Genomic DNA, 21,851 nt, shown 5'->3' on the forward strand with positions numbered 1-21,851 from the left:
AATTGTAAGGGCGGGCCTTATACGTTGATGGACAGATCAACCAACGCTTGAGTTGAATTAACCGGTAGATTCGAACTCCGACCAAGATGGCCGCTTCTCGGGAGCTTAGTGGGGAATATTTTATGTGAATTAAGCCATCTACACGACTTTTTAATGTCTACATTGACTCGGTTAGTTGTGTATGTGCAACACGAATGTTGCAGAGTATTGTTTGTCTTAACTAAAGCTCTCTAGACCATTATTGAAATGTTATGCTAACGCGTAGACAAAAAAAACATTGAAACAAATGGTAGCTTCTAGCCTTGAGTGCTAATTAAGTAACGTGAGCAGGCATATCTCAACAGATATTGATAGCGCATTCATTTTGAAAGAGGAACAGAGAAACGCGATCAAGGCATTTGTCGATCGAAAAGATGTTTTTGCCGTCCTTCCTACGGGATCATAGCCTGACGATGTCATACTCATAATTCTAGTCAGAATATGAGTCTGAGACCGAACCATTGGGCTGTGATTATGGGGCGTGTTTCAACGAACCAGGAAAGAAAATTCCTCTTCGCTGAATTGGATACCTAGAACCAATCAGAGCAACGTAGTGTATTACCATCTGATGGATTAAACTTTTACCTGATCCCGTAGGAAGGACGGCAAAAACATCTTTTCAATCGACAAATGCTTTGATCGCGTTTCTCTGTTCTTCTTTCAAAATGAATGCGCTGTCAATATCTGTTGAGATATGCCTGCTCACGTTACTTAATTAGCACTCAAGGCTAGAAGCTACCATTTGTTTCAATGTTTTTTTTGTTCTACGCGTTAGCATAACCTATCAATAATGGTCTAGGGTGCTTCAGTTAAGACCTACAATCCTCGGCAACACTTGTTATGCGTATACACAACTAACCGAGTCAATGTAGACATAAAAAAGTTGTGTAGATAGCTTAAATCATATAAAATATGTCCCACTAAGCTACCGAGACGGCGCCATCTTTGTCCGATATATAGGCTATTCTATCTATATCTGTCCATCAACGTATAAAGCCCGCCCTTACAATTTGATTGGTCAGATCACTTTTCTGGGCCGTTTAACCCTGAGCTGCCAACCCTCCCGTTTTTCCCGGGTTTCTCCCGTTTTCTGATCCATCTCCCGCCGCCCTCCCGTTTTGTCATTTCTCCCGGTAATCTCCCGAATTTCACGAGTTACAAATGTATTTTATTAATAATCAAATCAAAATGTGTGTCAATGTTCTAAAGTTGCCATAATCATCTATGAAACGCAAGCGTGAGAGGCAAAGCAAGCGTCAGCCAATCAAATTGCCTTTAATGCAAAGACAACACAGGCTCTAGCCAATCAGATCAAGTTTATGGTCACGTCTCAAGAGACCGAAGCTAAAAAAAAAAAGCTGGCTTACCAAACTCCGTAGATGGTCGAATTTGTACCTAAAAGTTGTTTGTTTTACTTATATTTTTATAAAGTTACCGAGAAATAGACACAGAACAATGTAAAAAAAAAAAAAACATTATTGTAACTGAAAAATACGTCTGAGAGGATTTGCGAGGTGTCTGAGGTTGCTATCATTCACTTTGAATGGGGATCCGTCAACCTTGACGGATCAACGCATTCCAACGCACATATTATATTATACATATTTAATATAGAGTTGCCAACTTTCAAGACGGACCTGGCATGAGAATCGGTAAGATTGACCAAAACAGGTGTATTTTTTTGCCGTGAGATGCATTGAAGTCAATGGATTTGTATGACATGCTAGCGTGAGACAGGACATAAAAGCGTTTCACGACAAAAGCGTGAGAGTTGGCATCCCAGATATTATATTAAATTATTCATATAGCACATTCAAAAACAGCTAACGCTGATCAAAGTGCAGTTTAATTTAATCACAATAAAATAAAATATGAGAACAAATAAGTTGACTATATGCACAACATCCCAGTTAAAACCAACATTTGCCCCCCGGCCCCGCCGAAATCTCCCGGATTTTGCTACTCAAATGTTGGCAGGTATGGTTTAACCTCTCCCAACTAGTCCAGACTGAATCTCCCAGACCAAAAATTTTGTGGGTTTCAAGGAAAGCGGAAGATTTAGACCGCACTTTTATTTTGACATTTAAAAACAGTCTTCGGAGGCCGGATGTTTATCTCCCCATAACGCTCAACGAATCCTTACCTTTTGTGGTGCATTGACGTTTTTTTTTTTATAACGCTTGGAAAGCTACGCGACTTTAATTTAAACCTACATGACTTCATCAGCAAACTGATCGAATTGATTGGGAACTTTGGTAACTGACAGGACTGAACCTGTCCATTCTCTAACCAGCTATTATGCCGACATTATCCTAGTTTTCGAACATGTAGCTAGTTGCCCCCGAACTTACTTTCAGACACGAATTTAAGGCACATCACAAGTTCGAAGTCAAGCCTAACCAGGCAATGTGGAGTAATGTTTGCTAACTTAGTGTATCCAATCCATAGCAGGGCGTCTACGTCAACTTTACATTTGTCTAATGTAGTTAGTCTCTAAACTTCTGAGGAACACTGGCGGGTAAATTAAAGCTCGTTCTCTGTTTTTCGTATTTTGCTTTCCAACGAAAATGCACATCCAAGGAGAACTAGACTCTAGTTACTAGAGTACATATAAATGCATGCTACTAAACTGCCCATGTTAATATATAAATAGGGCGCCATAGACTAGTAGACCGTCGGTTCTATTAAACAGCGAAAGGATAACCTATGCTGAATAACTTCTGTCTTCGAGGACACAGTTGACGAAAAGTCGGCTTCAGATACCAATTAAGGTAAGTTAAGTCCAGGTAAAGAAAATTCCAAGATTTGTTTGGCAGCACATTATATATGTTAGAAAACTATTCCTGAAAATACGTGAAAACACTGTTCCTGATGGCAAAAGTCTAGTGGACCACTGCCAATGCTCCGTGATTTTGTTTCTGAGATGCTAGGCATCCCTGGGCTGAGTTTGGCTTGTATATCAACTGAGGTTGATAGGGTGGCCAGGTGATGGTGACCCAAGGCAAGGGAAGAGAGAGGAGAAAATCAGAAGCATGGCAGATTAGCCTAATTCATACATGTATCAGGATAAGCATGCTAGCATACATACAATGCCACTTGAAAGTATGTGAACCCCTTGAGCAGTTAAGAGTTTTCTGTTGTTTTACCATGATTTTTCATTATTTTCATTACCAATTTTCCATAGATGAAATGTCAGGTTTATGTTTATCATTTGCATGTACTTGTTTAGAGGGAATTGTTTGAGTAGGCAAAAAACTACATGAAACATGGAATTAGTCCATTTCAAAAGTAAGTGAACCCCCAGCTGAATTGGTAAAGTCAAGCAGGTAACAGATTCGGCGAAACATATTTGGGTGCTTAATTAGTCAATTCAGCAAACCAATCAACTGAGACATCCTTAGGAAAAGGGTTGGGCAACACAGGTTAAAAGAGAGAGGAAACCAACCAAACTACTGTAGTGCCAAGGTGTACCCACACAGATCCACCATGCCGAGAGGAAATCAGATATCCGAGAACATCAGGAAGAAGGTACTGACAGCCCATCAGTCTTGGGAAAGCTATAAGACAATCTCCAAAAGATGTGTATGTATGTACATGGGTCTACAATCAGACGGAAATTGAATAGACATGACATTCATGATCGGGTTGCTAGAAGGAAGCCTCTGCTCTGAAGAAAGAACAAAACTGCCCGTTTCAACTTTGCCAGAGAGCACTTGGATAAACCAAAGGCCTTCCGGAAGTCCCTTCTTTGGACAGATGAGTCCAAGATAGAATTATTTGGTCACGATCAAAACCAACAATTTTTGTCTGATTGTAGACCCATGTATATTTACCCCAGATGCTGCCAGAGAGGTCCGAAACTCTTTAGAGGTGATGTGTGGGTTGACTTTTACCTGATTTATTCTTCTTCTGGTGCTTCTTGGTGATGGTCAGGTAGCTTGACTTTACCAATTCAGCTGGGGGTTCACTTACTTTTGAAATGGACTAATTCCATGTTTCATGTAGTTTTTTGGCTACTCAAACAATTCCCTCCAAACAAGTAAATGCAAATGATAAACATAAACCTGACATTTCATCTATGGAAAATTGGTGATGAAAATAATGAAAAATCATGGTAAAACAACAGAAAACTCTTAACTGCTCAAGGGGTTCACATACTTTCAAGTGGCACTGTATGTCAAATGTACATTATGCAACAATTATGCTTCAGGATTAGGGTTAGGATAAGCAGTTTAACCTTAAAATAACAGCTTAAAAAAAATTGGGGCGCTACAATGACTTTTAATATGGAGAATCGCGTCCGTGCCATTGGCATAACAGGGTCGATAGGCATAACTGCGTTCTGTAGTTTTGCCTGCCAGCCCGCCGACCTGACTTGTTTACCTTCTGCCGATCTAGTAAGTAGCTTATTTGCCGTCTTGCTTAGGCCCAATCTCAATTCCTCCCCTTGCCTCTTATCTTCCCCCTTACCCTTGAAGTTGCGCGTTCATGTGAGAGCTAGTGGTGTCTCAATACCCAATTTGATCAAGATTAAGGGATAAGATTGAGGGCTGTATGGCCCTTGGAGTTAAGATGATCGGAGACTTTACTTGCTCCTCCAAGGGATATCCCAGAGCACACAGCGAGACCAGCTCGGGAATTTTCAAAAAAACATGGCTGCTTGAAGTGAGGAATATTTTACATTAATAAAGCTATCTACTAGGGGTGGGCGATATGGGCAAAAAATAATATCTCAATATTTTTTTTCATTTTTACGATAACGATAATTAGACGATATTTAAAAAACATGTGATTGGAATTCTCAGAGTCATACCTTCTTGGAGATTACAATAATGGGCACAATGTTTAAGGAAAACACTTCTTTATTGTGTTTTAAACAAAAATAACTTAATTGAACTGCAATGCAGAAATATTGAACTCTTGTAATAAAGTGCTCCATGCATCCATGAGAATTATTGCACATCAACAGCAGTTCTTATGGCCTTATTAAACTTAAAATTCTGTCCAGGATTGTACAAATACATGAGTATTAGAGCATGGATCGGGAAGGATTTTTCTGTACAAGCCCGGCCCGGACCGACTGTAGCTCAACTGTTCATAGTACTAATGCCACATTGACGTACGTTTTTTATGAATAGCCTGGCTTTATTAAACTGGGGCATCAACAGTTAAATGCTCTCTCTCACAAACAAGCGCTGTTAAACGCACAAGCGTACACAATAAGGCCAATAAGCATATTTAAATTAAATGATTCACATTGCAAGAACGTTTAGTAAAATGGTGCGGCTCCTTTAAGGAGCACGTACAGGGAGGGTTAACGGTGACTCAAACGTTTATGTGCTGTGAAAGTGTTAACCAGTATGTGAGTAACGTGAGTTTTATTAAAGCATAGCGTGTGTAATGTGTAGCTATTTCATTCCGTTTGCTAACCTTTCCTGCTGCCTGTATTTACTAACCAGCAGCAGACGTAAAGGAAAGGGAATTAACCCTGAAGTTAAAAACATGCAATCTACTTCGGCCGTGGAGCATTTTACTCCCCTACAATATTCAACTACGTTCAGAGACAGACAGAAGGAAAGGTTAACAAACGGAATGAAATAGCTACACATTACACACGCTATGTTTTAATAAAACTCACATTTTATGCTACATCAACGGAGGCACAACAGACACCACCATGCGCTGCTAACCTGTTGCAAAGTGGATGCGAGAAGCCATGTCACGTGATCACGTAGGCCCACTAGACGTGTGAGTGCCGTGATGTGGGGAGCGCTGCTGCGCCGTAGGCTATATTAACAACATGATATGAACAGTTTCCCCGTGCGTGTCATTGTTTTTGGCGAAGTCATTTAAATACTCGATAATGTAATTTTGCACATCGTTTGAACAACAATGACGATATTATCGCAGACGATATATATCGCCCACCCCTACTATCTACACAACTTTTTATATGTTTATAATGACTCGGTTTGATCTGAAATGTGCTACACGAACGATGCAGAGTATTGTAGGTCTTAACTGAAGCTTTCAAACAGTAGTTTTAGGTTACAGCTAGCGCGTATGCCACCACTTCATTGGTTTATATGGTAGCTTGCTAGGACTAGCCTGACTCCATGCCTGTGTACAGATAACTTTATTATCCACGAATTACGTTTGATATCTGTGAATGACAGCACTTGCTTTGGAGACATCGATCCGTGCTTTACATGTACCGTCCACAAAACAATTACGACAGTCTAGTTTTGTGCTCTATACAGTCGTATATATATTTGCAACCATAATTGAAACTTTTGGTTAAATCGCTAGTTTCATAGCTCATACAGTCACGCATGTCTACAGATAACTTATCCGCGAATTCCGTTTGATATCTGTGAATGACAGCACTTGTTTGAAGACATCGACCTGTGCTTTACATGTACCATCCTGTATTATCCAGGGACGCCAAGTGACGTACCCGAAACCGTGTGGCGTCTCATTTCATAGGGGAAAGTTTTCAGCCCTTGGCCCTTACACTTGCAAGTGCTAGGGTTTAGACAAAGACAAAGACAAAGACAAAGAAAAAGGGGCAAGGGGAAGAATCGAGATTCGGCCTTAGTCTTGTGTTGCACTTGCTTGATGTTTGACTGTGTAAGGACAGTCGTTGAGTAACTAGTTTGTCATAATGTCAAAGTCAGCACATTTCAAGAGATTTCGTTAGTTTTAGCTGCTAGCATACCTTTAGCGAATAGCTATTGATCCATAATGCACCTTTTAAAGTGGGGAGAGAGGACTCAAGTATTATGGAACAGTGTGCTTGTAAGCTTACTATAACAAGGGGAAATAGAGCAAGGAGACAGAAAACTATGTTGATGGTTGCAATTATTTACATTACGGCTGGCTAGTTTTCGATGAGAGTAAGCTAGGCAGTCAGAGTTTTGCTCCCACTCTCGGCAACACACTTCGGCCAGTAGCAAGACAACCAGCTTTATTGTGGGCACCAAAAAATGGAATTGGTAGGCTCCCGAGAAAACCAAATCTGATTCAGATTCTGATCAGGAGGGATTTTGTAGCAAAGGAAGGAAGGAAAGAGAAGTGTGTGTGTGATTGTTAAATTTCTGAGTCGTTCAAGTTTGATGTTTAAAGACTTTTTAAGTTCTGTTTCTGTGCTTTTAAAGTGTATGGTGTGAGGGAGAGAAAACAAAACATGGATAACCCTAGGAATCATTCTTATGGAAAAATGTAGACAAACATTATAGAAATGTTAGTTAGTTACACACAATGTTGCAAAATACTTACAAAGTGTTGGCTGGTGGAAGAAAAACAGTACGTCTATCCCTGTCAAACACATGCGGCAGGGCATTTCTGACCTGTTGCAACACAACAACATCAAGCAGCAAAAATGCTTTATTTCGTCAACCTCCTCATCTCACAAACACCTTGCACATTATTTTGCCACTGCATAATAGGGTGCATAGTAGAGGCTCTTCACCAACTGTGTCATGGAGTCTGGATTTGCGTTGGCTAAATTGTGTGCCCAGTTTTGCCATCATAAGCAGCTTTGTGGTAGAACTGGTTATTAGAACTGGTTATTATCATTATTATGTTAAGCACCCAAATGCCTTTCATGTTTTTGCATTTTCTTTTGTCTGCTGGGTCTTTATTCTCTTGGACATCCTCTAGTACTGGTTATGGGTTCCTAACTTCTACCCTTGATTGTTAAACTAATGTAATTGGGTTGCAGAAGTGGAGTCCTGGTGTCTTTGAGGTGTCCTTGTCTGTGAGAGTTTGGGTTTTGGACCAGGTGAGTTTGTTTCTTGGTTCAGTGGTCTCTGTTGAAGTGTCCAGTCTTCCTGTCGCCTGTACTGTTCCTGTTGGCATTTCCTCCTTTGTTTCCTCTTGTTTGGCCTCTTCCTTTACCCCTATGTGGGTCAGCATTGACTTGATAGAAGGACATCACTGCCCCCTGCTGTTCATTTTCCTTCTCCCTCTTATCTTCTGGGTAGTGAGTTCAAAGTTTAACGCATAGGAGAGGAGTTTGGAGTGATCCAACCTCCTCCAGTTGATGCAGTGTTTTCCTTCCTACCCTTTACAAGCCTGATGAGTATCAGCAACTCCTTTTTTCTGAGGTCCTCAGATAGCTCCTTTGATTGAGGCATGACATACACACAAACCTATGTGGTGAAGCCTAGATTTTGAGAGTGAAGATTCAGATCTATGTGTTTAAGTAGGATAGCGGCACCTTACTCACACCTGATGATGATCCCACTGATTTAAGCATGTAATTCTAATTATCCTATTTTAATCTTTGGAAATCTGGGGGGGTTCATATTCTTATTGGGCCTTTTTCTCAACTCGGATGGAAAAATATGTAAGTTATTGTGTTGTTTGGTCTATTGGGTTCTCTTTACAAATGTGTATCTGGTACGGTGGCCGAGAAGGGCAAAACACAAAAACAAACTCGGAAACATTTTTACATTTTCTAAAACACTTTTACAAGTTTCGAAACACTTTTACAAGTTTTGAAACACTTGTACAAGTTTTTTTTACAACATTTACATTTTAGAAAAAACTTTTGCAAGTTCCGGAACAAAACAACATCTTAGAAAACACTTTTGCAAGTTCATTTTCTTACGGAAAGGGAATGTACCAGATCAGAGGTTGAGCCGGAAATGACAAGGCAAGCGCGCAAATTCGAGGTTTCAACCGTTGAAGATGGACGGCGACGGGGACAGAGTGGCGTTTTGTCCGTTTTGTGGGAAGCACATGAGCCAACTGACAAGATTTTGTTTCTCGTGTGGCCGGTCCCTCGAATTTCTAACGGAAGGACCGAACAAACCGGCAACCTCTGCACAGCCGGATAATGCAAATCAAAGTAAGTGCAGCATAACGCTTGCTAGTATGTGAATGAAAGTGAATATCGCTATTGGTTAGTGGCCGCTAACTTTCTGTGTTGTACATTTCGGCAGGGAAACCTTGCCCATCATTAAAACAATTCCTCGAGTACAGAAGCTCGAAAGCAAAGGAACGGGAGGGTTTTAACTACGGGTCAAGAGGAAAACCTACTTACAAGAAGCCCACAGACCGTAAACCGGTCCAGGTATGTTACTGACTGTTTTTGCTAAGCTGCGGGGACTTAAGTCTTTAAAAACATCTTATGTCATGTTCCTTAAATGTCCTGCTGGGTTTTTTTTTTCATAGTCAACCGCACTGCAACGCAAGGTCAAAATGGGGCAGAATACGATCAAAGTAAAAATGATATACAACATGAGGGGTTCCGCAACGTCAGAGCGTCTCATTCCTTGGAGTTTTCGGGATACATCATTCAAATATTAGCATTGTCTGCCATCGTGTGCAGTTTGGTAGCTGCCTAGTTCACCCCTATGATACTGTATGACTGTACTGACTGCTTGAATGAAATAATGAATGACGTTAAACTCCAAGGAGTAAATGTGGGAATTAGGTTAAACTGAAACAAGGGATGTGGTGTATAAGTGTATGAAATGAAGTGTTAACAAATTCTTCTGATTCTTCACATGCATATAAATATTTGCAGATACACCTGCTGTTGAAACATTTATTTTTGATTTTTCACCAAACAAGTCAGTGCAACATATGCACAGCAGAACACCTCTACCCTTACCTCTCACTCTTCCTACCCCTCTCATCCTCACTCTTCTTTTCCTCTCTCTGCAACATTATAATAATATACACTGATGTTTTACGGCCACATAATGGTTGCGATGTAGGTCTTCATTTTCACTGAAGTGGTCTAAAAAGTCCTTCATTTGGGATGATCAAACCTGGGGAAACCTCGACTGTCTGACTCGAGATGACTCGTAAATCGATCTGTGTCACGCTAGATTTATTGTACAGACTTAAGTTTAAAGAAAAAGTAATTTATATTGAAGTGGGTATCTTTGCGTAGATTTTAGGGCATATAGCGCTCTAGACATAACAGAAGCTCTCGTGCAGGGCGAGATGCTTTGCCGAAGCAATTGGGCAAAATTATTTTGAGAGTTTCAAGCTTATGGACATGTTCGGCTCATAATGAAACTGGTGGCAAACATTTTACCATGGAGGGACACTACATTCTGGGTATTATGTACCGGTAGTCATTTGTTTTCCATATGTTTAATACATGAAATCTATCTTATCTTTGTCATTTTTATTAGATAAACATTGGATTGATGGTGTCGACTGGAACGGAGGTAAAACCTCTAAGAGGGAAAACGCTTCCATTATTTGTTGACCCAGAGGTAGCAGCACCAGAATTGCTCAAACAAGCTGTTCTGAAGATGATTACATTTAATAAGGACGTTCAAGACGGAAAGTACATCCTTTTGTATCCGGACCGGTCTGAGGTGGTCCATCTGCCTGGATCCGAAAGGCCATTCAAATTGGCCGAGTACAAAAAGGAACTTGGGAGGGCATATTGCAGGATCACCCTCTTCATTTGCCTTGAAACAGATTTTAAAGGAGGTTAGTGGATCTCGTATCATGATTCAATATTTTTTCACATATTTTGGATACTCTACTGAAGGATGCATCTACAGTATCTACATGAACTGTCTTGTATTTTTACAGTAGCGGATGATACTTCAGAGTCGGATTCTGAAATTGACATCCCATCAAGGAGCACAGTCGAATTCAATCGAGCTGACACAGTGGTACATCATAATTATTTATTTTACTTAATTACATACAAATGTGTTTATTGATTTATCTATGACAATACTGACAACCTTTCACCATTGATATTTATACTGTATATTGCGTACACATACATACACACACACACAATTTATGTGGTAAGGGAACAGTTATGGAAGTTATTACAAATTGTTGATAAATGTGTGCCTGTCCCCTCAGGTTTTTGAACCCCAAAACCAAAGTACTCCCATACCTACACCTAGAGATGAAAGGTTGGTACATTTTGGCATCTAGTCTTTGTCAGTCAAATTTTTTAGATTTTCAAGTGGTTATCAACCAATCAGAATCTTGCCTGTATTGTATTCATTCACATTCTTAGATAACTATTGTAGGCCTGAAGAACAGTATACATTCATGTGCTTCAAGATTCAAGAGGGTTTGTCATTACATACACAGTACAGTGAAATAACGTTTCAGTGCAAATACTTGTTAAGTGGCTGTATTATTACTTACACTATTGCACCGCTTGCACCTCATGTATCAGACAATATACAAAAACAGTGAAGCAGGACAGTATACAACATGACAACAGAGGTGATCAGATCAGTCCCTGAGTCGTATGTCCTGGGGGAAGAAGCTGTTGTAGTCTGGTAGTGACAGACCGTATGTTACGGTACCTTCTGCCAGATCAAAGAGTTGAGTAAAAATGTTTGTGAGGGGTGGGTGGGGTCTTCCACGATGCTGGTTGCCTTGCGGATGCAGCTTGTGGTGTAAACGTCTGAGACGCAGGGGAGAGCGACTCCAATGATCTTTTCAGCCGTACTCACCACACGTAGCAGGTTTTTGCAGTCCAGTAATAATTTTATTACTTTTTTTTTTATCATGTTTTAGAGATGAACCAGGACCATCAGGAACGGTTCGGCCTGGACAGGTAAAAGACTGTGTTCCGATTGTGGTCGTATCGGATGCTGAGGACATGGACCCACCACAATCAGACAAGACTTGCTACAGGTAAAAATAAAAAAAAATGATAGTGACTCGCATACTTTCAATTTAATTCATGAGGAAGAAATGTTGTGTTTAAGATTTTAAACATGTTATTGTAATTTCCCAACAGAAAATACACAGACCTGTATTCACCAGGTGTTGAAGATGAGGAGCTGGTTGCAGTAGTCAGTGTGAAGGATTTCCAAGACACAGCAGTGTAAAATTAGCTTTTTGAGTGTGACAATCCAGTTTTTCCATTGAACAATATTGCTGGTATTTAAATAATTGTTGTAAAAGTGTGCACTGTATTTGATATCGATTAATTAAATCACTTTTGGTCATTACAGGGAGGAGATAGGCACTACACTTCCCTTGATGATAGCAAACCTGTCGCTTCTGATCGACCACAAGAAGGTCAGCAGGTTCAACATTTCGAGGTCCAATATTTGGGACGGAGCTGTCAGAGGATTCAAGCGTTCAACATACTCAGAAGCCTGTGACATGCTGGTCAGGTTCACAGATGATGCTGAAGTTTTTGAGGAGGGCATTGACACCGGTGGACCTAGAAGGGAGTTTTTGACCCTTCTCATGCATCTCCTGAAAGACCGGCCTATTTTTGATGGTCCAGAAGGTCATAAGTTCTTGGTCTTCAATGCGAATGGTATGCATAGGGTTATTAGTGTGCTGTGCTAATGGTTTGTTAATGATCATCAAACATTAACATTTTTCCTCTGTCTTAAAGTATATAATGCATTTCATGTTTTCATTTTGCAATATGAATTCATTCACAGCCGTCCTGCTTCCTGGCAGGAAAGATGGTCTCAATAGTACATGGAGGTCCAGGACCCCATTTCCTGTCAGAGGGTCTTGTTCAGTATCTTGCGGGCAAGCCCTCATTCAAATCATCAGTTAATTTAATAACTGATGGTGAGATAGGGAAAGCTTTACAAGAGGTGAGAATAGCATAAGTCTACTATGTGGAAGGACAGAGTTTAACATGTTTTAAGACCATGTTTACTTCCGTTACAGGATAAGCATACAGAATGTATTGTAGTATATGTAATGTAGTTTTTGATAGGGTAAGGTAAGGGTTACAGCATGCTGTTTCTGTCACTGAATAAAAATGGGAAAAGATAGTATATCCAGTTATCTACTGGGGTGGTTATGCCTCTTTATGTCTTTCAGATTGAGAATGCTGCGTCATTGGATGCTCTGCGAGACAGTATTTTAAGACACAGCACAATGTTGCAGACAGCTGGCTGTCTCAGACATGTGGCTGCTGTCGAACAAAAAAAAGAGATTGTTGCAGACTACATCCATTGGCACGTCATTGACCGCAACGCCTCTGTAATTGACAGGTAAGATCAGATCAGTTTTATGTATGAAATGTTTGTTTGAAATGTCTCATGGCATGTGTATCTGTTATACCCTGTCCTCTGTGGCATTACTCCATGTGAAATTTAGCAGTTTGTAACACCTTGACATGTGCAAATCAAAGTAATTGGTTTGCACACAACTATGTTCCCCAAATGTACATTTGTTTAGGTGGATTGTAATTGTCGGGGAGAGAACCCTTAACAGTTTTCTTTAGATAATTTAAAGCAGTTGGCACTACACAGCATTGAAACAGTGTTGGTGTTCACTTTGCAGATTCAAAGATGGTCTGTCAGCCCTTGAGTTTCTTGGTGCACTGAAGCAACACCCTGCTTTGCTGACCCCTGTCCTGTGCCACGTCGACAAGAAACTCACTGGCTTAGACCTTGAGAGGGTCTTCAAACCTGATCTCAGTCCTTCAGGAAGTAACAGAAGACTGAAAGAAAACCAAACATTGGCCTACTGGGCAGACTATCTTCTGGATTGTGAAGGTTTGTAAGGCTTTTTGTAACTACTTTAAAAACCACATACCATGGTGTGTCTGAACATTTATTTATTTGCAGAAGGAGAGGCTGCTGTGTCTGTGGAGGACGTGTTGATGTTTTCAACTGGACTGAGATCCCTTCCCCCAGCTGGCTTAGACCCACTTCCACAATTAGAGTTCCTAGATAACTCGCCATTTCCAATGGCAAACACTTGTGCAAATGTCTTAAAACTACCACTCCTAGATTCTTACGGAGTGTTTAGGACACAAATGGACTTTGGAATACAAAATAGTCCAGGATTTGGCTGTTTTTGACTTCACAACCTAACCCTAGACCCCTGAGACTAGTTTAATGTGTTTTTTTTTTTTTCCAGTTTACATGAAAAATAATGGATCTATAACGATTATCATTCTTATTTGTTTAATTGCCTCTTTGGAAAATTGAAACATTGGTTGACAAATTCAGACACTTTGTGTACATTTACAATAAACCTGCAATCAATTCAGAGCTGAGCAATTTCTTTTAGTCTAAGATACAGTTCAGTTGAAGACTGCCAGTGATCTGGCTTCTGTAAATTATTTTGCTCCATGGCTAAGTCCAAGTACTCCTGCATGTTTGGGTCCCCACATGGAGCTCTTGTCAGCTGAGCCTCAGGAAAGGCATCCAGTTCTGTCTCTTCAATTTTAAATCCACAGTCTCTGGAGCCAAACCTGTGTTAAACAGAATAGTACATTTATTAAATGTTAAGATCAAAGGGAGACAAATACCATCTGATGGAATCTAAATGAGTACACCAAAGTTAAAGAACGGACCGGAGAATGCAGTCAGAGGTGACGACACTATAGGGGGTATTGGGGGGGAGGGAGGTGACAACAGAGGACAAAGGGGTCGGGGGGTTCAAATGCTAATTGTTCAAGTGAGACACTGAACACATTCAAGTTAAATGAGCTACTGACACAGACTAATGCTAAACTTTAGTTCATGTTTCTTACACCAACGAAATGGCAATATTTTCAGTTCCATCAAGTATTACCTGTGTGGCAAGTAGTAGAGCTCATTAGGCAATCCTCCTGGACATGATGCTGTTCTGGAGGGACGAATCCTGTGACTGTTCCACAGTCTCACACACTCATCCAAGTCCCTCTGAATGACATCACCGAAGCAATACCGCAGTAGACGCTGATGCTCTTGACTCCCGTTAAAGTTTCCGGCATCTCTAAGGTCCGCAAACAACTCCATCCAGAACTGAGACCTATATAAATCGATAAAATAATATGTATATGCTTAAAATGATAACGTTTATTTGAATGAATGAAGGTTACCCATAATCAAATGACTTAACGAGGGCCACGTACCTTCCCTTTCTGTATATGGACCACCAGGACTCAATCCTCTGGTTGCTTGTGGATGACCCGTACATGTGGCTGGACGTTCCAGAGTAGTAATCATTGTGGTGGTGGCGTAGGGTACACTGAATTGCGGCCATGGTCCCGTTCTCCGTGCCGCAATCAGTCCTCAGTCTCATGGGGATGACACCAAGGTTTCGCACACATGATAAGTAATAGTGAGCGATCATTGTTGGGTCATTATTCGTTGGGCCACAAACAAATCACAGTACTTTGCGCGAAAACCCATCGATGCACCCGGAAAGAGCCAAACCGAATGGCTTGAGTTTATCATAGCCATCCGCGTGCCATACATAGTTGGGTCCCATGAAGTGGTAGGTTCTCCTTACGAACCTTCTGCGTGTTCTCCTCTCGCACCCTTGAGGATTGAGCTCCCGGAGCAAAGTCATCACCAGATCCCTCCTCACTTGCAGCTTGTACTTTTATTTGAGTACCTGCCACATCGTGCGGTAGCCAAACAGCTGTCCAGGTCCGCAAAGTTCCAGACGTATTTTCCTAATTACTGCGTCTCTAGAGGAGAAATTCCTTCTGCGGTATAACCCGGCGTCATTCAGTTTGCCTTTCAGAGACCTCAAACTGATCTGTACATCATGTAAACACGACATCATGTCCACGATCACAGCGTAAGAGTGTCCCTCATGAAAATAGAGTTTGCACTGCTGCAGCACATCTGGTCCTTCCGTCTGGTCAGCGCGATTTAAACACTCTAAAGACTTGCCACACGAAAAACAAAACCGTGTTAATAGTCTCATGTGTTGGCCACAGAACGGACAAAACGCTGCTCTACCGCTGTCCATCTTGAATCGCTATGAACTTGAATTCAAACGCTTTCGTTATCACTTCCGGCTCAACCTCTGATCTGGTACATTCCCTTTCCGTAAGAAAATTAACTTGCAAAAGTGTTTTCTAAGATGTTGTTTTGTTCCGGAACTTGCAAAAGTTTTTTCTCAAATGTAAATTTTGTAAAATAAACTTGTACAAGTGTTTCGAAACTTGTAAAAGTGTTTTAGAAAATGTAAAAATGTTTCGGAGTTTGTTTTTGTGTTTTGCCCTTCTCGGCCACCGTAATCTGGTCACATTTTAGTATTTTAGCAGATTCAGAAATTTCAGAAATGTCTAAGGGGTTAACAAAATGTGTAGTATCACTAGCAAAGTTTCAAGCACAGAAGTGTTGTTTCAAGCAGAAATTATTTTTTTCTAACCTTGTTATGCCCTATTTAGTTAGCACTTTATTTGATAGATTAGAATCTACGTTTTCCTAGAAAAAGGGTAATTTTCCTGGTGATTCCAAACTTTTAAATTGCAGTGTATAGAAATGTCATTATTCAGGTCTATGTAAACTGCTTGTAAGACTTAAAAGATGATTTTCGTAGCAGGTATAGTTAATCTCACTATGTTGATGGCTTCCCTTTATGCCTGTGTGCTGTGGTTGAAGGACTGGTATGCTATGAAGAAAGAGATTCCAAGGTTGGAGATGGAGTTGGATGGCCAGGAAAAAGCCCAGCTGTAAGACTTCTCTCTTGATTCCTCTTGGTACCAATACCCTGTTATAACTAGCTAGCAATACTAAGGGAACAGAATCAGTTTCCTAGAAGTAAATATCAAAATTAAGTTGTTGGTTCCCTCTGATCTGTAATATGAATGCATTCTCCAGGTGTGCACCTCTTGCAGCTCACAGCAACGATCTGGTAGTACAACTGGAGCAGGAGCTGAACACACTGAGAGCTGAAATTGCCATTAAATCCCGTCAAGCCAAACGGTAATGGTCATCAAAATAACTCCACTGTGCAAAATGCCAAGACAGGATACAAGTGCAGTATACAAGTGCATCTAAAAATGTTTGAATATTGTATAAAAGTTTCTTTTTTTCCGTAATGTAATTCAAAAAGTGATGCCTTCATATATTCTACCATCATTACACATAAAGTGGCATGTTTCCATAAAGTGGCAAAAATCCAGTATCTCAAAATATAATAATTTAAAATACAGAAATGTCAATCTGAGAAGAGCTTTTATCAGCTAATTTACTCAAAATACCTGCAAAGGTTTCTTGAGCCCAATGTCTCCGTCTGGTTCAGTACACACAACCACAATCATGGGGAAGACTGCTGACTTGACAGTTGCCCAGAAGACACTCATTGACACCCTCCATGAAGAGGGTAAGCCACAGAAAGTTTTTGCTGAAAGGGCTGGCTGCGGCAGGGCGGCAGAGATGCTTTGACAATTGCCTGACAATTTCCTTCTCCGAGGCCCTCCTGCTCACCATTATTGGCACCCCTAGTGAATATGAGCAAACAGGCTATGAAAACATACGTCTTTGCTGTTTATCCTCTTGATCTTCCACTCAAAATATTCATAAAAATCTTACCTTTTCATTGAGGTAAAATAATTGAGAGAAAATGTTTTTTTTTTTTACATTAAATAAATATCATTCTTCAAAACATATGTGCACAGGTATTGGCACCCCTTAATTAAATGTTTTGTGCAGCCTCCCTTTGCCAAGATAACAGCTCTGAATCTTCTCCTATAATGCGTGATAAGGTTGGTGAACACATGGCATGGGATCTGACACCATTCTTACATACAGTATCTCTCCAGATTCTGAGGTCAACGCTTGTAGACTCGGCTTCAGCTCATCCCACAGATTTTCTTTGGGGTTTAGGTTGGGGGACTGTGATGGCCATGGCAAAACCTTTATTCTGCAGCCGGTGAACCATTTTTGTGTTGATTTTGAGGTATGCTTCGGATCATTGTCCTGCTGGAAGGTCCAACCATGGCCCATTTTAAGCTTACTAGAGGGGGCTGTTAGGTTTTCATTTAATATCTGTTGGTATTTGATCGAGTCCATGATACCATGTATCCTAACAAGATGTCCAGGGCCTTTGGAAGAAAAACAGTCCCACAACATCAAAGATACGCCACCATACTTCACAGTAGGTATGGGGTGCTTTTCTGTATAGCTATCTTTCTGTCTACGCCAAACCCACCTCTGTTGTTTTTGCCAAAAAGCTTTATTTTGGTCTCATCTGACCATTTAACTCAGTCCCATTGAAAGTCTGACTTCCATTTGGCAAACTGTAGGCACTCTAGTTTGTTGTTGATTAACAGCAGAGGCTTTTTTCTGGCAACCCTCCAAAACAACCTGTGGTGATGTAGGTGGCGTCTGATGGTAGTTTTGGAGACTTTCTAACCCCAAGACTCAACTAATGTCTGCAATTCTCCAGCTGTGATCCTTGGAGATTATTTTGCCAGTTGAACCATCCTCCTCACGGTGCGTGGGGTCAATGTACACACGTCGTCTTTCAGGCTGATTCTTAACATCACCTGACGCTTTAAACTTCTTTATTATTTCCATGATAGTGGAAATGGGTATTTTCAACTGGTACGAGATTTTCTTGTGTCCATTTCTTGATTTGTGCAGCTCAACAACTTTTTATTGCACATCGTCACTGTGTTCTTGGGTCTTTCCCATTGTGATGAATGACTAATGGAATTTGGCCTGTCTCATCTCATATTTGTACATCAGTGGAACAGGAAGTCATGGTTAACCTCTTAAGAGTTCATAATTAAACAGGTGAACTTAAAAATGTAAAACATGACTGGAAATATACTTAAGTTAAATTTCAATTATAAGATTTTTCAAGGGGTGCCAATAATAGTGGCACACATGTTTTTGTAAAAAATATTTATTTAATCTCAAACGTTGTTTTCTCTTACAATAATTTAACTTCAATGTAAAGGTAAGATTTTTGTGAATATTTTAAGTGAAACACCAAGAGGATAAACAGCACAGACATATTTTTTCATACCCTGTTTGCTCATATTCACTAGGGGTGCCAATAATGGTGAGCAGGACTGTATGTCCGAGGCCTTTTGTCCAATTTGCACCAATTTTGTAGAAGATGAACGTGTCAAGCCTGTAATCGACATTCATAAATGTATCACAACCTTTAACCTGGTGGATCTCTTGACTCATGCCCAATTTATGCTTCCGGAATTTCAGAGGCGCAAAGGCAGGCGCAAGGGCAGGCGCAAGAGGCCCTTGCAAGCCCCTTGCAAGACCCAAGCGCATCTTTTCACGTCTTGCGTGAGTCGGCTGATTTTTCTAGACTTGGGCCAAAATGTGCACAGGATTTACACAAGCCTCGCAGCCTGCAAGGCTGTGATTGGTCTGCTGGTCGGTTGACTACATCCTGTCTGGAGTCTCACATTTCCGGTTTTCATACCGCCATTTTTAAAAGCCAGTAAAGCCCTGAAGATGTTTAGAAAAGATGAATGCTCTTTTAGAAAGAATGAGCACTTAGCCTATAAAACCCGTCGTAATGAACCGAAACCACTTGTAATGAACCGAAGTTTTTTTGAATTGTTTACTTTGATGAATATGCTATTCGCTAGCGCGGTCTCTATGGAATTTCCCCTATACGTTAGCATTAAGCTAACGTAGTTTCTATCACAGTTTAAACATGCTGTCGCTGCCAAATGTGAGTCCGCTGCCTGATGTGAGTCCGCATGCGCAAACACAAACGGTTCACGCATAATGTCGGTTTATTCACTGGTATATTTAATTGTGTTGTAAACGGTGACCAGCTAAGGCTCACCGTCAACATATGGGGCTATGTTGTATTACTGTTACTAGTAATGAATGCACTGCTTAACTAATAATTCAATAAACTTGAAGCGTAACATCATAAACCTTGGTGGATTTCAAACGTAAACAAATGCGCTTGTCACCGTTTACAACACAATTAAATATACCAGTGAATAAACCCACATTATGTGTGAACCGTTTGTGTTTGCGCATGCGGACTCACATCAGGCAGCGGACTCACATTTGGCAGCGACACATGCAATGCTATGTTAAACGAATGTTACGAGATGAGATTACTAAAATGTATTCTGCATGTCTGCTCAGTTTTTAAGTGCTACCCAAGTTAAGGTTTGAAAATAACTTCAAGCTTCAGACTTTCTGTTAGGGAAACCGTTTTCTATCTGCCGAGCAAATGGCAGGCTCATAAACAAAAACATTAAAGTGAATTAAACTTTACTCCACCTATTGTTCTGGAGGTGAATTGCTTTGCAACAAGGGCAACCTTTTAGGGAGCATATACAGTAGTACATCTACACATCATTTACACAACAATGTGACACTGTTGCAGAAGCATGCTGGCCTTCAAGATCAAAGTAAAGGAACGTAAACGAGACATTATTCTTAGTTCCAATGCAAGTATTGTGAGCTCTTGTAGAGAAATATCCTAAATATAAATAAAAGGATTCACTTTATTAACAAGGATTTCTAAACATTTAAGAAATTCTAGACAGTGAATATGCACTTAAACTGCCTTTGTTTAAGATTTGCAAAATTGATCCAAAAAATATAATTTTGCTCAAAGACAACTCTTCTTTCTCTTGACATTCCAGTGCGGAGCAGCAGAGTAACCAGGCCCTGAGCAACGCAGAAAGGCTGTCAGTCACATTTAAAAACTACAAGGAGGAAGTTGGTGAAAAGTTGACCAAGGTGAGAGAGCAAGAGTGTGGGATCACAAGAACCCCTCCCTGATCTTCATGGCTAGCTCTGTCTTACGTGTCTGATATTCCTCTTAGGTCATGAAGAGTGAGAGCACTCTCTGTCTTACGTGCCTGATTCCCCTCTTAGGTCCTGAAGAGTGAGAGCAGGCTGAAACAGACCCTCATAGTGTGTGACGGACAGAGGATGGACTTGGACAAAAGATGTGCTGCACTGGAGAGAGAAAAAGATGAAACTCATCACACAATTCGGTAAGCTCTTTCATGTGTTGAGTTTCCTGTGCTGCTGGGAGAACATGTGGTTTGCTGTCTTGGGCGCCGATGCAGCTCGGTGAAATGTTGTTTTGCAACTATGGATGGTCTCCTTCAAAACTGAGGCTAGATTCCATCCCAGAAAACAGTTCTACTGAGCAGTGGAAAGAAATGACGGTTAAAAAAACAGTTTCTTGTTTAGGCCTCAACTTCCTTGGAATCTTTTGAAGTGGTTGTATCAAATGACTTGTGTATGCCTGGCAGTCCTTATATAAACATGCTTGTTGTGGATGATGCTATGCTGCGTAGCCCTGACCTTTTCTTGCATGGGAGGATGAGTACATGGATCAACTCTGCAGACTTGTTTTGCAGCTGAGGAGTAGACTGAGGAGGAGTGGAGAAGCCATATTGGGTTTATGCAGGGGATGATCTCTGGAGGAGAGGTCTCTGTGTGAAGGGCTGGGCCATTCAAGGGAGCCATTTGAAATGTTCATTTGCTTTGTATGTACATTCTAATAGTATATGTGGCTGAAAGGAAGGTACAGAAAGCGATGTAGATCGTGTGATTGGCCAGTGCATTCTTATGTAGATCGTGTGATTTGCCAGTGCATTCTTATGTGATGGAAAACTATAATCCTGATTAGAATGGGGCAATATGGCAAAATATATCTGTTGATATTGATGGCCCTTATAATCACAATATAATTCAAATGTCTGTATTTCAGTCTACTTTTTAACTTCATTTCCCTTCAGTTTCCTACAGTAGTTATGGTGGTTGCTAAGGTGTTGCTGTGGTGGTTTAGGGTTTACTTGGGTGTCGCTATGGTACTCAAAGTGGTTGCTAGAGTCTTGGTAGGGTAGTTGAGGTGGTTGCTATGCGTGTTGCTTGGGTATCAATATGGTAGTGGTTGCTGGGATGGTTGAGGTGGTTGCTAGGGTGGCACTAGTTATGGGGATTCGCTCAGGTGTTGCTACGGTAGTCAAGGTGGTTTCTAGTTGGTTGTTAGAGTGTCGCTAGGATCAGGGTGGTTCAGGGTGCTGGTGCTGTGGTTGAAACAGAAGGTACAGTAATTGCCCTTTTTAATGTCAAAGTGAAAACAGATTTCTACACAGTTATGTAAATCAAATAAAAATATGTAATGAAAATAAGTGA

The 21,851-nt window shown here is 40.7% G+C and overlaps 2 protein-coding genes across 2 annotated transcripts in view; both read left to right on the forward strand.

Annotated features, from left to right (window-relative positions):
* Window positions 1-2,220: 2,220 nt before the first annotated feature.
* Window positions 2,221-21,851, forward strand: part of ccdc18 (coiled-coil domain containing 18) — an 81,418-nt gene continuing 61,787 nt past the window's right edge. The window contains exons 1-5 of the mRNA XM_080836609.1: window positions 2,221-2,810; window positions 16,359-16,429; window positions 16,578-16,682; window positions 20,342-20,438; window positions 20,577-20,698. Coding sequence (XP_080692735.1) covers window positions 16,371-16,429; window positions 16,578-16,682; window positions 20,342-20,438; window positions 20,577-20,698 — 383 coding nt within the window. The 5' untranslated portion in view covers window positions 2,221-2,810; window positions 16,359-16,370. The remainder of the gene's footprint in view (window positions 2,811-16,358; window positions 16,430-16,577; window positions 16,683-20,341; window positions 20,439-20,576; window positions 20,699-21,851) is intronic.
* On the forward strand, window positions 10,317-13,841 carry LOC308363471 (uncharacterized protein; the record flags this gene model as incomplete). Its single annotated transcript, XM_080836278.1, has 9 exons — window positions 10,317-10,500; window positions 10,606-10,688; window positions 10,891-10,943; window positions 11,563-11,682; window positions 11,789-11,875; window positions 12,006-12,319; window positions 12,844-13,016; window positions 13,309-13,523; window positions 13,596-13,841. The coding sequence occupies 7 exons, from the start codon at window positions 10,317-10,319 to the stop codon at window positions 12,846-12,848; spliced, it is 846 nt and encodes a 281-aa protein (XP_080692404.1). The 3' UTR covers window positions 12,849-13,016; window positions 13,309-13,523; window positions 13,596-13,841.

This window comes from Sprattus sprattus, assembly GCF_963457725.1.
Source record: "Sprattus sprattus genome assembly, chromosome: 4".
NCBI lineage: Eukaryota > Metazoa > Chordata > Actinopteri > Clupeiformes > Clupeidae > Sprattus > Sprattus sprattus.